This window comes from Furipterus horrens, unplaced genomic scaffold (genome assembly GCF_987537825.1).
Source record: "Furipterus horrens unplaced genomic scaffold, mFurHor1.1.pri manual_scaffold_5, whole genome shotgun sequence".
NCBI classification, from domain to species: domain Eukaryota; kingdom Metazoa; phylum Chordata; class Mammalia; order Chiroptera; family Furipteridae; genus Furipterus; species Furipterus horrens.
In genome coordinates this window covers 195564096-195579320 of record NW_028327175.1, presented here as the reverse complement: position 1 = coordinate 195579320, position 15225 = coordinate 195564096, and the positions used below count along the sequence as shown (strand labels likewise).

At 54.3% G+C, this 15225-nt stretch overlaps 2 protein-coding genes across 2 annotated transcripts in view; one reads left to right on the top strand and one right to left on the bottom strand.

The window, feature by feature from the left end:
* Positions 1-7179, bottom strand: part of INSYN2A (inhibitory synaptic factor 2A) — a 32904-nt gene extending 25725 nt beyond the window's left edge. The window contains exon 1 of the mRNA XM_090279573.1: positions 6005-7179. Within this exon, the coding sequence (XP_090135699.1) occupies positions 6005-7164 (1160 nt within the window). The 5' untranslated portion in view covers positions 7165-7179. The remainder of the gene's footprint in view (positions 1-6004) is intronic.
* Positions 1-15225, top strand: part of DOCK1 (dedicator of cytokinesis 1) — a 385242-nt gene that overhangs the window by 184450 nt on the left and 185567 nt on the right. The window lies entirely within an intron of this gene.

Below are 15225 nucleotides of genomic sequence, written 5' to 3'. Positions count from 1 at the left end.
TTGATGTCTCCGTCCTGAAACCCTCAACCCTCCTGGCCCTCGGGAATAACACAGCCTGTGTACTGAGGCGGCGAGCAGCGCTCCCTGGAGGTACCCAGCCTGCTTCCCCACCCTGAACGTTAGCACTGGCAGGTTGCTTCGCGGGCACGGGGTAACTTGGGAGCAGTAACTTGTACTGTGCGCGCGCACAGTCCTGGGCTGGGGCCGGTCCTCAGTGTTTCCTGTACTCCCCCAGGGAGGTGGTCAGTCTTCGCTCTTTTACGGAGGAAGAAGCGGAGGTGCAGAGAGGGTAGTAACCCTCCCCACGCACAGTCAGGAGGGTGGGGGGTGCAGGATGGGGCCGCTGCCTCTGAGCTGAGCCCAGGCCCTCCACTCAGCTCCCCTCCTTGGTCTTATTCCTGGGACCTGAAAAAGCCACGGGCTGGGGATGCAGACTGCCTTGGCTGGCTGGAGCGTGCTCAGATGCCGCTGGTGACCGCAGATGCGCAGGGCGACACCGGAACCGATTCAGCGGGAATGCTGAGAGCGGAGTGCGGCACACAGGGTGGGGGTGACGGACTACATCGGCAGGACAGGGGTCTCTTGCTTCTGGTCCCCCGGCTGGCCATGCTGCTGCTCCTGGCTGCTCACAGGGGTTGGCTTTACTGTGACACATTGCACCTGGTGCCTGGTGGGGGGGGGGGGGGGGATAGCCTCCCAGAGAAGGTGCACAGGGCTGTCAGCAGAGCACAGAGGCTAGAGACAGACGAGGGCCCCCCACGGCCCTTCTTCCAAATCTCCCTGTCCCAGCGCACCCGGTGGAAGCCTTTAATCTCAACGAGGTGGCTAGGTTTTGGCAAGAGTAACCCACTTGGGAGGCTGTGGGAGAAGCTTTCCGAAGGCGTGAATGAACGATGCGCCCGTCTGCCTGCAGTCATGCGCCTGGGCTTGTCCTGCGCCTGTATCTGCGGTCACTGTGTATAACAGGGCACAGAAGCTGGCACACTCTGGCCCGTGGCCCGCAGTGGTCGTCGCCTGGGATTGTGAACAGTTTCATGGGACCGCGGCTGCAGGTGCACATGTCTACGACACAGTGGAGAGTCGCATCATTTCGACAGACATGTGGCCCTCGCAGCGTGAAGCATGTGCTGGCTGCCCCCTGCAGATCACACGTGCTGCATCGGCCACACCAACCATACCGCGCCGAGCACTGGCCTCAGCCCTGGGAACAGCACCGGTCCTGCGAGCCTCGTTCCTGACCTCTGACGGCTGTTCGTGCACACACCCCCCACCCTGCTGTGGCTGTTCCCTTTGTCCGTGATGACCAGGAAGACGAAGTGGAGCAAACGATACCACGGGACGGTGCCCTTGTTGGGGGTCAGGGGTTGCTGGCTCTCAGGCCCGCACGCCTGTCCCCCAGCCTCTGAGTGCTGCCTGCAGAGGCCCCGGAGCATCTCTGGAGACGTGCATGGCTCACTTTTTTCCCCCGCTGTGTGCCCTGGACTCGGAGACCCGGCCTCATGCCGAGAAATGCCCTTCCCCGTGAGGTAGAACAGGCCCCTGGGACGGGTCACCTAAGACTGTGGGTCACCACATTTACAGACCGTCTTGTGAGCTGCTGGCCTCCTGGGGTGGGTCGGTTATTTAGGATTTTCTCCTTTTAAGCGAAGCCTCGTGATTGCTCTGGCTCGGAACAGCCGCAAAGGTCCCTGAGTTTCATGATCTCACCAGCCCATTTGTCATGTTCAGGGCCCCTAGGGGACCAGGGTTCTGCTTCTCGTCCCCCCTCCCAGCACACCTAAGCCTGCAGGTAACACCTAGCAGATGCGGGGGACCCCTGGCCGGCGAAAGAGCCCGCTTCACACTGGGCGGTGGCAGGTCCTACCCTCACGCCTGCAAGCTCGCACAGAGCCTCTCGGACCATGGTTGGGCCTTCTCGGAATAGCGGTGCCATTAATTAAGGTGTCACTAGCCAAGGAGCCCAGCACACCCAGGGCGCGGGGTCCATAGTCTGAGAAGTGCATAGCCGTCTCCCCGCCGAGGGGCCATGTCACAGCAGCTGTGAGCGTCACCATGAGCACACAGGCCCATAGCTCATGGGTCCTGGTGTCTCCTGCCCAGCGCCCCAGCGCTGCTCTGGGGAATTCCAGCAGTTACACGAACTGGTTGAGGTTTTGAACTCAGTGCCCCATTGGCCGGGTTTGCAGCCTTTACCAATTACATGAATGGCTTGCTTTAGTGGCCTGGGTGACCCTGAACTTCCTGGGGAGAGACAAGAATAATTCTGAGGGCTGTGACACCAGCAGGATAGTTCTTGGCATCCGTGGCAGCCGAGTGGCTGAATGCTGCTTGCGCTATAGGAAGCCAGCGATTTTAGGGAATCCCGGACATTTTGCAAGGGCCTAGAGGGCATGGTTTTGAATACCTGTCCACATGTGCCTCCTTACAGAAAACACCTCCTGAAATGCTCACGTCGGGATCTGTCCTTTCCCCAGTGCCCACTGTGCGCCCGTTACTGCTGGGCGCTGTGCAGACATCGCCCTTCCACCTCTACCGTCCTGCGTGACGGAAGATGAGCGCCAGGCTCTCTGGGATGAAGTGACTTCCCTGAGATCACCACGTCCCCTGCTGAGGCCTTTCGCAAGTCGGGGAGATTACTGAAAGAGTCTCTTATGCAAAACGATTTGGAAGCTCCTGGAAGTGGCTGTGGTTGGTGACATAGAAATTTCTATGCAGAGTAAGAGCCACTGCAGAGAGCCTGCCTCGCACACCCAGTGACACGGTCTGCATGGCTCCAGTCGGGAGGCTGCGTCAACACACCCAGGAGTGGAAAGCGATGCACTGAGCTTCCAGACACGGCAGCTGGCCCACGGCCACGAGCCAAGTTCAAAGAGCACTGCCTCCCGACGGTGGCCCCACCAGGCCTGGCTCCAGCCCGCTGTGTGATGTAGGTTTGGGGCAGCGTTTGTCACTTGATTCAAAGCCATGGGCTCCGCAGTGCACACCAGGTGCTGGCTTCCCTGGGTTGCTCTTAATGAGATAAAATTCTGTACAAAGCTTGTACCTCCCTGCTGGGGGGGGTGGGGGGGGGCACACTGGGGAGAGAAATTGGTTTAACCTGGCTTCTGAGCATTCTTACTCTTATCATAAACTCGAGAATATTTTTCAATGAAAACTCTGTTGACATTTTAACTTGGCCACGGAATTCTTCATGTTACATAACGGCTCTATAATAATCTACATAAAGCAGAGTGAGTTTCCTGTTTTTGACCCTGAGATGCCATGAAAGCACCAACTTCCCAGCTCAGAGTGTGTGCCTCAAACAATTCCTGGGCCTCCTCCTCCTGAAGTGACGGCCTTGGAGCTTGCCCTCAGCTCCCGTGCCCAGAGGAGCAGAGTATTAAATAGGCAGGACACTGTGATCTGGTTGACACTGGACACAGGACTTATTCACATCAAGGAAACCAGCAAACATGCCTCCTCCCACCCCCAGAGCCAGCTGCTAGACAGTTGTCAGCACACCTGTGTCCCTACCCTGTGCCTCTGCGGGACCCAGACACCTGGGAAAGGGACGGAGAAGGCGCTTGCCTCTGAGCCTCCTGTCTTCCCCCACACTCCAACTTGGAACAGAATGGTGGAAACAGGAGTTTTGGCCAGATTAATGACCCTGGGTACTGAGCATGAGGCGTCACCTTCAAGGTGGCCCTGGAGTTGCCTTTTTGCTGAGTTCAGACGCTCTAAGAGGGAGGTCGGAGGGAAGGTCCTTAGGAACAGATGTTCGAGTTGGCCAGGACACGGACCTGCCTTTCTGCTGTGAGCCTGTCCCATGTGGGCAGCACCTGAACTCGGGATTGATTTGAAGGTCGCATCGTCCTTTGCCTCGGCTTGTGGTGCCAGTCGTCAGGGGCTCAGAAGCAGGCACGCAGCCTTGTTTGGGGGCTGCAGGGTGAAGGTCTTCCGTGATGTTGGAAATGGTCTGTAGCATCTGAGCACCCGGGGAAGTGAATTCTCCACTGGGATTAGTTTGAGTTTGAGTTCCAATGGCCACACACATAGCAGACGTCGGTCCATTCAGCTGCACCTGGCACCTGCACATTAGAAGGTCACCCCGCGTCATCCTCCCCCTCCGGCTGCAGGAGGGTTGATTACCTCTGACTTACAGGCATGCGGAGGCGCTGCTGCTGCCCCTGCCCGTCCTCAGAGCCAGGACTCGCACCTGGACGCGTCTCCCTCACCTCGGAACCTCCGAGAGGCCTGGGAAAACACACCTCCACACCTGTCATCCTGTAAGGATGCGCCTCTCTGCACAGTGTGGCTCTCCTTTCACGGGTGTTCACACACGTCCTGCCTTTGCAGGATTCTATCCGCGCAGGCCCCCCTGTGCGCATGCACATCAGCATGTGCGCTTGGCTTTATGCCATGATGTGGGTTTTAGGTCCCCACCGGTCATGTTGCTCTTTCTCTCTTGCCAGATCAGGCACCAGGGCCCTGTTCCGGCTTTTCCATGGGAACGTGGTGAGCTGACCGACCCGTCCCCGTGGACGCCCCCACCGCTTGGCGTTGGCTCTGGGGTGTGTACACAGTCAAGGCTGATGATTGAAATGGGATGAAGGTGAAGATGTTGGAAACGCTCATTAATGTCAGGTCACTGTGACTCTCCTGTTAGACGGGGACTGGCTAGAAGCTTGTTTTGCTCAGGACTAGCGACTGTAAAGCATGATGTAAACAGGAGGGGGGTTACTGAGAACTGACTTCTTTTGTAGCTGGGCCACCTGCCCTAAGTCAGAGAAGCCGGGAGCCGAGGGCAGAACCTGCACCTGGCGCCTTGCCTGGGGGCCGGAGCTTGGCCTCCCCTGCTCCCCTCAGTGCGGAGGCTGCCCCCCGCCCCCCGCACTTTTCTGCAGCCTGCGCGTGCTGTGCTCCAACCGTAGCAGCCCTCTAGGAACACCGGGCCTGGGGGGCCGCTGTCCTCACAGTGTATCTCCTGGCTGGCTGACTTTTGCGCTGGCCGCCAGCTCATCTCACCGGGACCCACGGGGAAAGGGTGCTGATCACAGGGGGCGACAGGGCACCGCCCCTGACGCCCGTCCAGACCATGGGCTGGAGGGATCCAGACAGCTTTGCAGTGGGACAGGGAAAGGAAGGCTTGGCCACGTAGACAGAGGCCAGCGAGCCTTGCACACTGTTTTGGAGGCTTGGAACCCGAGCGGGGCTGGCTGTCTGTAATAGGACAGCGCACTGCCTGGCCCACACCAGCCTGCCTAGCCGAGGGGCTCAAGACCAGCATCCTAGCTTTAGGTCATTGGTTTTCAACTTTGCTGCTGCCCAATTTTAAGTTCAAAACATGGGAAACAAAGGTCAGCCTTCTGTTATCACTGCTAGGCTGTTTGGCTGCTGTGAACGTGGTATTACTCCCTCGATAGCCCATCTGGACACTCAGGGCAGCTCGTGGGGAGAGGCACCCTCCCCTCCTCGCGTAGTGATGGGGCTCGTCTGCAGACAGGTGAGGAGAGAAGAACATACTGTCTATGGAGGAAGCCTGTACAGCCCTGAATATCAGCACTATTCCAATTATCTACTGTAAGTGAGTCAGCATTTGCTCTTCAAAATGCCAACTGAATTCTCTCTTTTCTCCCCTATAATATGATTCCTAAGACACCATAGCTTCCTGTGTGGATTAGCTTTTTGGACCAGCATAGCTATTATACTTCATCAATATCTTAAACCTTTAGTCCTTGGATATGAAAATAAAAAAGACATCAATTCATTCAAAATACAGGTGTGGTTTGAATCCCAGGCCAGGCACATGAGTGCTAACCAGCAAGTCATCTTGAAGGCGCTCACGCGGGGAAGTCTCGCGTCAGAAAGCAACCTGAGACCCCTCTGGGCTTGTTCTATGCCCAGACTGTGGCCTGCTCACAGAAAGGGTCATTATAGTCATGATGGATCTGGGCTGGGGGGCTGCAGGTGGACCCCAGGGACATGCGTCCGCAGAGCGTCATAAGAAACAAGTGAGCATACATACCCTTCCCGGTGGGCCTCTCCTTTCTCCAGCTCCTGAATGACCCCCAAGAGCACTTTGATGGTTTCTTGGCTGGAACTGATCAAGTTCTCCATCACCTGGAGCTGTGCTTTGAGGTCCACCACTTCCGTCCGAGGCACGATTTGTTGGCATTCTTCACCCACAGCGACCGCTGTCGGACAAGGCTGGTCCTCCGGCCCCACTGGGGCCGCAGTCTGCAGGGGCTGGTCACTGTGTTCAGGGGACAGGCACTGCATCAGGGGCGCCTGGAGCCCATTGAGATGGGTGGCCCTGCTCCGCCCCACAGCGGCTGTGGGGCACAGGGACGCCTTGCTCGTGGTGGCAGAGTTCGACAAGGCAGGCTCAGGGGCCTTTGCGCCCGGGGCAGGTGCATCAGCGGTGGCCACCTCCGTCTTAAACACCCTGCCGTGGGCCGAGGGAGCAGGCTCCTCCGTGTCCGGTGTGGCCCTCTCCTGTTTTGCTGTCCCGTGCGGCTGGCAGTCGGGCTCTCGGTGAGGAGGCCGGGTGGCATTCTGGAGCGGCACGTCCGGGCAGCTGTGCACGCTGGGGTTTCGGCTCAGCTGTGCACAGTTGGCCACTGCGGCCTGGTCCAGCGCCTCCGTGTGTCCGTGGGAATGGATGACCAGCGCTGTCGTCTGCTGCCCCCGGCCCGCGGCCCACAGCCGCGCCTCCTGCCCGGGCCCATCCTCGCTCTTCCCTTTCGTGTCCATGACAAACCCGTTGTCCTGGCTTCTAAAGGCGTCCACGGCGGGGATGCTCCTGACAGACCCCTTTTTGCGGTCGAGCGGGAAAGTCTGGTAACACTTTTTGAGGTCCGGCGAGGTCTGCACGCCTGTGCTCTTGGTGACGTTGGGGATGGACCTCCGCGCGGGCACCGTCATGTACTTGCGGTAGGCTGCTCGGTGGGACAGGGGCCTGGCCTCGCGCTGCTCCGCGCCCGGGCCCGCGGGGAGCCGCGCGTCCCGCCGCTCGCTCTGAGCCTCGCAGATGTCCTTGAAGCGCACCTGCAGGGCCTTGTTCCGCTTCTTGACCTGCCGGTTGGGATCCAGGGCGTATCTCATCTCCAGCGCCAGGCAGGCGGCCGGCTCCACATCGCTCTCTGACGTTGTGAGCGTGCATTTGCCGGCGTCCTTACTGACCATGGTTCCTGCATTCGGAAACACCAACAGAGACATCAGGGCGACAGAAACGCACACACAAACACAGTGGCACAGACATGCTCGAGCCCAAGGGACGCCCACCCGCTTCCTAATTATCTTTAAACAGGTGAGGTCTCATCTGTATTCAGGAAACGCAGGTGGGCAGAGCGTCGCCGGCACCCATGCCTCTCAGACACGAGAGCCCGCGTCCTTGTCCACGTGGGATGCACTCATTTTCCTTTTGATCGTCATGCATGTTTTCCCGTTAGACAAGCCTATTTTCCTATTTTCATTAAGAAACCCCATCATGCTGCCTCCCCGGCTTGCAAATGATCATTTCACACACACGTCGCCGCCTCCCAGGCAGATGGGTCTCCGAATGCGATTTATTTGGTTTGGGTTTTTACTGTGTTTTTGTTTGTTTGTTTTTTAAGGATGACATAATTAACCTATTATTGGGACACAAGCGAATTGCTGTTTCTCTTAAAGAGTTCTTGGAGAGTTTAGCTCCTGGTCAGCTAAACACAGAGAGCCCTACGTTGGGGAGCTGATGAAAATCTACTTAGGTTGGCCATTCCAGATGCCACAGTCCTTTATAGAGAAGCCACAAGGGCACATCGTTGGGGTGGCGGCTTGCCCCCAGCGGGTTCACACCACCCATAAAAGGAACGCGGGTTTCCCTGCACCCTCAAAGGCAGAGTTAGCTAGCAGCTCTTCTTTGATTCCGAGACTGGTATTTGAAAATACTTTTTTTTTTTTTTTAAAGAAATTATTCCCTCTGGAATCAAGTCTTGTGTTTCGATCACAACCTCCGAAAATGGGAACAATGGTGGTGGTTTCAGTGTTTAAGTCCTGAAAGAAAATACAACCATGAGGCTTTATGCTTGTTCATCATGGAAATTCATCTTGGGCTGAATTATTAAATGCAACTAGAAAGATGCAGGTGGCCAAGGACTCCTCTTGGAGACAGCAGTGGGGTAAATGCCATCACTTTATTAGGCAGATTCACAGCTGTTTATGGCTCGTGGAAGAATTTTCTTGAAGGTTGAACTCAAAGCGAGAAATAGAGTGAAGTACATAGCTGTCGAGGTAGCATCCGCTGTTCCACCCTGTGTGTCACAGAAGAAAACCCGGGGGAGGAACCTGGGGTGTGTGGGGCCCTGGCATCAGAACACGGTGCCCAGGGAGGTCACTGACAGGAGCCAGCGGCAGTGAACGCGATCAGGCTCGGGCCGCGGAATGGCGTCCAGCCCAGCAGCTGACAGACTGCGCTGCCCTGCAGGATCCTGAGAACCCAGCCCAGAGACAGGTCAGAGCTCTTCTTGGAAATGCCACAGGGATGGGGACCCCTGTGGCTGCCACTCCAGGTGGCTGCGTGGACTGCCAGATGCTCAGGTACATGGAGACTATACTTAATACCTCAGTGCCACGTGACCCGTGTCGAGGAGGAAGCAGGTTCCGAGAGGTTACATCACTTGTTCACTACCGCACAGCCAGCGAGACATACAGGTAGGAGCAGGACCCTGGTCCACCTGAACCCCGAGTCCAGGTCTGCACCAAATAGAGAGGCAGGACACGACCCTGCATGCTCAGTTCCTTCTGAGATAGGATTGCAGGCCACCCGGTGTGACGGTTTAGCCAAGGGGAAGAGAGGGAGAGTCCCAGAGCCCATGTCCAGGAGTGGGCTGTTGGATGGTCCTCCCTGCAGGCTGGGCATGTCACTGGCCCGTGGCAGGACTTGGCTACTATTACTGAGCAAAAGGCTTAGGGAAAGCCCAAACATCCCTCAGCTGTGCCATGCACGGTGAGCTGGCCATCCCCTTAGAGGACATCGGAGTCATCTGTGCAGAGTCTGGTTTAGATTAAGCCGGGGTTTCTTGTCCTGGGCACGCCTGGCACTACAGGCTGGGTAAGTCTCTGTGGCGGCGGCGCTCCTGGGCAGAGTGAGATGTGGGGCAGCACCCTGGCTTCTACTAACTAGGTCCAAGTTGCCCCCCATCCCCAGCGTGACAGCTAGAAGTGTCTCCAGACACTGTCACATGAGCCTGGGGGCATAGTCACCCCCAGCCGAGAACCTCCACATTAGACCGTCCACCTGTGGGTGGCCAGGGTGTGACCCGAATGGTAAGGCTTGGGGGAAAGCCAAGTGGAGGTCCAGGAACCAATGGCAAGTCACCGCCTCCCAGTGGGCAGAGGCATCCAGAAAGTGCCTGTTCTGAAGCCCCTGCCCGGAAAAGCCCCCACTCTGTGCTGGGCCCGCAGCAGGCACGGCCTCGCCCCACCGGAGCCTCTGTGCATCCGCTGACAAAACAGCGACTCCAAAACGGTCGCATCAGGGGGTGTTTGCAGAGGTCAAGGGAGGAGATGTCTTTGGTCTTTGATGTATCACTAGATGCTGAGGGTATCTGAGAGCCTTGCAATCTGAAACTCAGAAAAACAAAAAACAAAAAAACCGAGCCGTTGTTCAGAGAAATGAAAAGCCGCAGACCGGCACCGCAGCCGTCTCCTGGCTCCGCGGAGGGAGGACCGGGTTACAAGTAGTGGGTGGGACAGAGCATGCATACCTTTTAGAGACACTTGTCCCCACAGGTCACAAAGATGGACACAAAAGACCTGGTGCGGGCGGGAGTGTGGGAGACGGAGGGGTTAGAACAGGAAAATGAAATCCTGGATTCTTGGTCAAGGCGGAGGCGTCGGCACATACGCTTTGCCTCCTCACGCAACTGTAGAAGGAATGACAACCAGACCTCAAAACTAGTAACACCCAGAACCGTCAGAATATCAAACTACATCGAAGTCCAACAACCAAGGATTTAGAGAAGCCACGTTTATCCAGACGGGTAGGAGGGATGGAGTCGCATAGATGGCCAAAGACAGTGTGGCACGGAGAGGTGGAGGTGGTGGGAAAATGGACAGTCCCGCGTTCACGTGTGGTGGGTAAAAATCGGGAGGGATACCTTGGGAGCGAGCCATCCCAGCCCCAGGCCAGACTGCACCGCCCAGGGTGCCAGCGCTGGGAAGATAAATACCTCTTACCTCTGGCTGTAAAAACCAGTGGGGGTTGGGGCGGCAGAGAAACTGCTGGATTTTTGCTGTTTAAAAGGCCCACATGGCCTTAGAATGTACCCACTCTGGGTTTTGCCACCTGCGCAGCAGCTGAAAGGGTGCCAGTCACGTACAGGAGGTGGGTAAAGTGACTAGAAACAGAGAAACTGCTGGGCAAACCTCCAGAAGCCAGGTAGCGGCATTGCCCTCTCTCCGAGTCCTTACCCCCTGCTCCCCAGCACAGAGTCACAAAGCGGTGGAGTGGGTGGCCCTGCCCTGGCAATTACCTAAGGCTCTGACCCACACAAGTTACAGGTGCCTTTGCTACACAGGCCACACTACTAAGACAGGGAATCAGAGCAGCTCTACCTAATACACAGAAACAAACACAGGGAGGCTGCCAAATTGAAGAGGCAAAGAAATATGGCCCAAATGAAAGAACAGAACAAAAGTCTAGAAAAAGAACTAAACAAAATGGAGACAGTCAACCTGTCAGATGCAGAGGTCAAAACACTGGTGGTCAGGATGCTCAGAGAACTCACTGAGTATAGCAAATATATAAAGGAAGAAATGAGGGTTACGCTAAGAGAGATAAAGAAAAATCTACAGGAAACAAACAGTGAAGGGAAGGAAGCCAGAATTCAAATCAACGATTTGGAACATAAGCAAGAAATAAACATTCAGCCAGAACAAGAAGAAGAAATAAGAATTCAAAAAAAAACAAAAAACAAACAAACAAAAAGAAAAAAAACAAGGTGAGGCTTGGGAACCTCTGGAACATCTCCAAATATGCCAACATCAGAATCATAGGGGGTACCAAAGGGAGAAGAGGAAGACCAAGAAATTGAAAATTATTTGAAAAAATAATGAAAGAGAACTTCCTTAATTTGGTGAAGGAAACAGACATACAAGTCCAGGACGCACAGAGAGTCCCAAACAAGCTAGACCCAAGGAGGACCACACCAAGACACATCATAATTAAAATGCCAAAGGTGAAAGATAAAGAGAGAATCTTAAAAGCAGCAAGAGAAAAGCAGAGAGTTACCTACAAAACGGGTGCCTATAAGACTCTCAGCTGATTTCTTGAAAGACCCTTTGCAGGCAAGAAGGGACTGGCAAGAAGTATTCAAAGTGATGAAAAGCAAGGACCTACAATCAAGACTACTCTATCCAGCAAAGCTATCATTTAGAACGGAGGGGCAGATGAAGTGCTTCCCAGACAAGGTGAAGCTAAAGGAGTTCATCATCACCAAGCCATTATTACATGAAATGTCAAAGGGACTTACTTAAGAAAAGGAGGATCAAAACTATGAACATTAAAATGACAATAAACTCACAACTATCAATGGCTGAATCTAAAAAATAAAAACAAAATCCAACTAAGCAAACAACCAGAATAGGAACAGAATCATAGGTATGGGCATCACTTGGAGGGTTATCAGCTGGGAGGGGGGACAGGGAGAAATGGGGAAATGGTGCAGGGACTAAGAAGTGTAATCAGTTGGTACAAAATAGACAGGGGGAAGTTAAGAATAATACAGGAAAGGGTGAAGCCAAAGAACTTCCACGCACGGACATGAACTTAAAGGGGAGTTGCTGGAGGGCAGGGGGTTACTTGGTGGAGGGGGGCGAAGGGGGAAACATTGGGACACCGGTCACAGCATCGTCACTAAAATACACTTAGGAAACACAAAGGAGAAAAAGAGAATGAAAGCCTGGCCCTCGTTCGCTTTTCTCTCCCGCTCGCTCTTTGCTGCCTTTGTTGCCCGGCTGTGTCACACGTATGTGCCGCCTCTCAGCAGAGGACCATCATACGAGGGGAAATTGGAAAGGGAGAGCATTTTTACAAAAAGCAATTTACTAGTAATTTTTCAGCCTTTTCCTGCCACTGCTGAAAAATGTGTGTCTGAATAAGTTGCCTCTACAATGCTATTCATCATCACGCTTTGCCAGGAACTGCACCGAAATAATTTCCTTACATCAGTCTGCTGGTCTGAAAGATATTCTGAGCCTTGGACCCAACCATCAAACTAATAAAACAAATCCGAAAAATTAATTGCCAGTGGCAAAATAATAATAGTAAAAACATTCCTAAACTCTTCCCTGTTTTACAGAGAGGTGCTAATTATATAAAAATCATTTCCTCGTTAAGTGGAAACGGTGGGGATAAGTAGAGGTTTTTCTCAGTGCATTTGGTGGCTGCCGAATCCTGTTCTTTTAGTGATAGAGACGGAGGTGTCCCACCTGCCCGGGGAGGGAGGGAAAACACCAAGGAGTTTTTGCGGTTGACTTATCCAGACTTCAGATAAGGTTGAGGTCCTTTTGAGGGCTGGGTGACATTTTTCTAAAGCTTCACAAAATAGGATTTTTCTGGCCATTCGGAATTTCTTTCACGTTATGGTGGTCACCTCCTTCCCACTAAGAAAATGATTTTGTCATGAAGGAAAACGGGGCATGTGGAGATGAGGGGCCACAGGACACGCAGAACCTTCTGGCCCAGGCATTCATGCAGATGAGGGTACACACATTCCAGGCGATGTCATCATTGAGACCACGTGCTCAGTGTCCTAACCAGATGCCAGCTGCTCTGCACCCCCCTTCAGTTCTCCTTGATCCTCACGGCCACCTGACAGGGGACACCCTATTCTTCTCCTCAAGCTGTGATGGAGAGGCTGAGACGCACGACTCTTCTCTTGCACCCTCATCTCCTTTAAATCCCATGCGTGAAATCACCATCCCTGTTCTGAGAAATGTATACCCTGCACGACCCACAGTGAACTTCCAAAAGCACCCAACGGCGGGCCAACCCCTGGGCCCTTTGCCACACAGTCCTGGGTGGGGTGTGGGGTTGGCAGAGAGTTATGCAGAGAACCTCCGTGTGGGTCCCAGGGACACGCGTGGCCAGGCCTGTGACGCGGTGCCGGCTGCCTTGGGTGTGGGACCATGCGTGAAACCCACATCGCACGGGCAGCCACGGCCTGCCTTGCGCAGCCGCCCCACAGAAGCGTGGACTGTGGTTACTGCAGTTAATCTCGTGGCTCTGAAGCAGCAGGAGTTCATGGAGCTTATTTTTTCGTAAGAAAATTGTGTTTTAGAATTCACTGGACTGTGCTGTTCTGAGGTGAAGGAGGCTCGTCATGGTTGTGCCTGTCTGGCTCGGGGAGCGCCGGATGGCGAGGAGCTGTGTGGAATGTAAATGTCTTAATCTCCCTCAAATTAAATTTCATAATCAAATGTGAGTTGTAAATATATACACCCTGCACTTTTAAACTAGCGATGGAGAGTGATCTCTGCATGCTGCTTTAAATTAATAGCTTATATAACAAACGTGTTTATTCCAGCTATAAAGGAGGGAAATGGAGAGGCAACGGAGTGCCCAACAATATGTAAACGTCTCGTAAACTATGTTCTGCATGCACGCGGGGTGGCCCTGCGCTGATAATTGGGGAGATTAGTGGCACAGGAAAACACTTAAGAAACAGTGTTAAGTGCAAGAGAGCAGTCTACCAAATTATATTGGAAGGCAATAAATAAACAAGGTCCTTGCTGGTTAAGATAGTGCGCTTTGGAAGAGTGCATTCCTTCAGTTTCCCAGAAGGGGGACGCGCAGTGGTGTTAATGTCGCTTGCCAGTTACAAAGCCATGGGGCCAAGTGTCCAGGCCTGAGGCAAAACGGCAGGATCAGGCCTCTGGGAGGTGTAGACACTTGCATCAGAATAAGGAAAACCCAGAAATAACTAGATTTGGGGAGGAGTGGTCTCCCAAAGGTCTTTTGTTATTTTGAGGAAGCCTTGAATGAAGAAATGAATTTCAAAGCATTGATTGCGTGTGCTCGTGTCCATAGGTGTGTACATCTGTGCGGGTGCGTATGACACAGGTGTGCACGGACAGGTGGGGTGAGCCAGTGAGTGTTTAGTGGAAGGAATACCCACCATTAGAATAAGACTTCAGCCTGTCTTAATCGGAAATAGAAGGGACTTGCCCTGTAACCTGCACTGGGAGTCTGAAGAAAACATTGTGGGTGTGTGCAGAGGAGTTCCGTGCGTTAGCTCCCTCGTTCACGTGCCGGTGCAGATTGAGAGGGTCCAACAGGGTGACGTCGGCCGGCAGTGGGGGCTGGGGAGTGGGTTGGCCTTGCCATGCCACCGTCCCATCCCTCCGTGGAGATAAGCTGGGCGAGTGGTTGGATGAGTCTGCAAAGGGACCCTGGAATATGATTGGTTTTTCCAGCGCTTCCCTGCTGTTGAGACACCTTGGAGTTGAAGATGCTGGCTGGGACTCAAGATTAAGTGGGTCAGCATTTTCTTCCCTATGCCGAGGGAATGCCTGAAGGTTAGGCTACTCAGAAAAGGGCGGGGGTGGGGGTGCTGAAGGAACGTGCTGGTCCTTAACACGCGGCTTCCTGGACGGAGGGCAGGGGACGCGTGATGTGCGTCCCTTCCTGCTGTGAAACGGTTAACCCCGAGCCCTGCCTCCCAGAACCCGAAGGAGTTCTCCCACATGCAAGTCCTGTTTCCTCAGGGCAAAGCTAACTGCTTATAGATTTTGGACGGTGTCTTAGTTAGATTCATTATCCTGTTTAATTTTCTTTAATACACTGAAATGACATTTTTCCAGACATTCATTCTCTCCTTCAGAGGTCGCTGATGAAGGGGGCTGTAATGGGGGACTGAATGGGTGCCCCACCCCTCTGAGGCTCAGCATTCGGGGAGGACCCTGGGCTGGCCAGGCACTGTGGCCGTCCGAGGAAGCCCGTCTGGGGCCCGTTCCTTGTTCTCCTCATTTGTGGCATCTGGCAGGGGGACCTCCCTCGTGTAGCAGGCAGAGGGGCACTCACAGTGTCACAGGGCAGGTTTCGAGGCAGAAGAAAAGCCCTCCTCCATCAGCCCCTAGTTCATTCACATCCCTGATTTCAGGACACATGTTTTAACCAACAGAAAACCTGTGGTCGGTTCCTCCAGCCCCAGGACGGGAATCACGGCTGCCCCGTGGACTCATGCTGGCCTGCTGCTCCCGAGT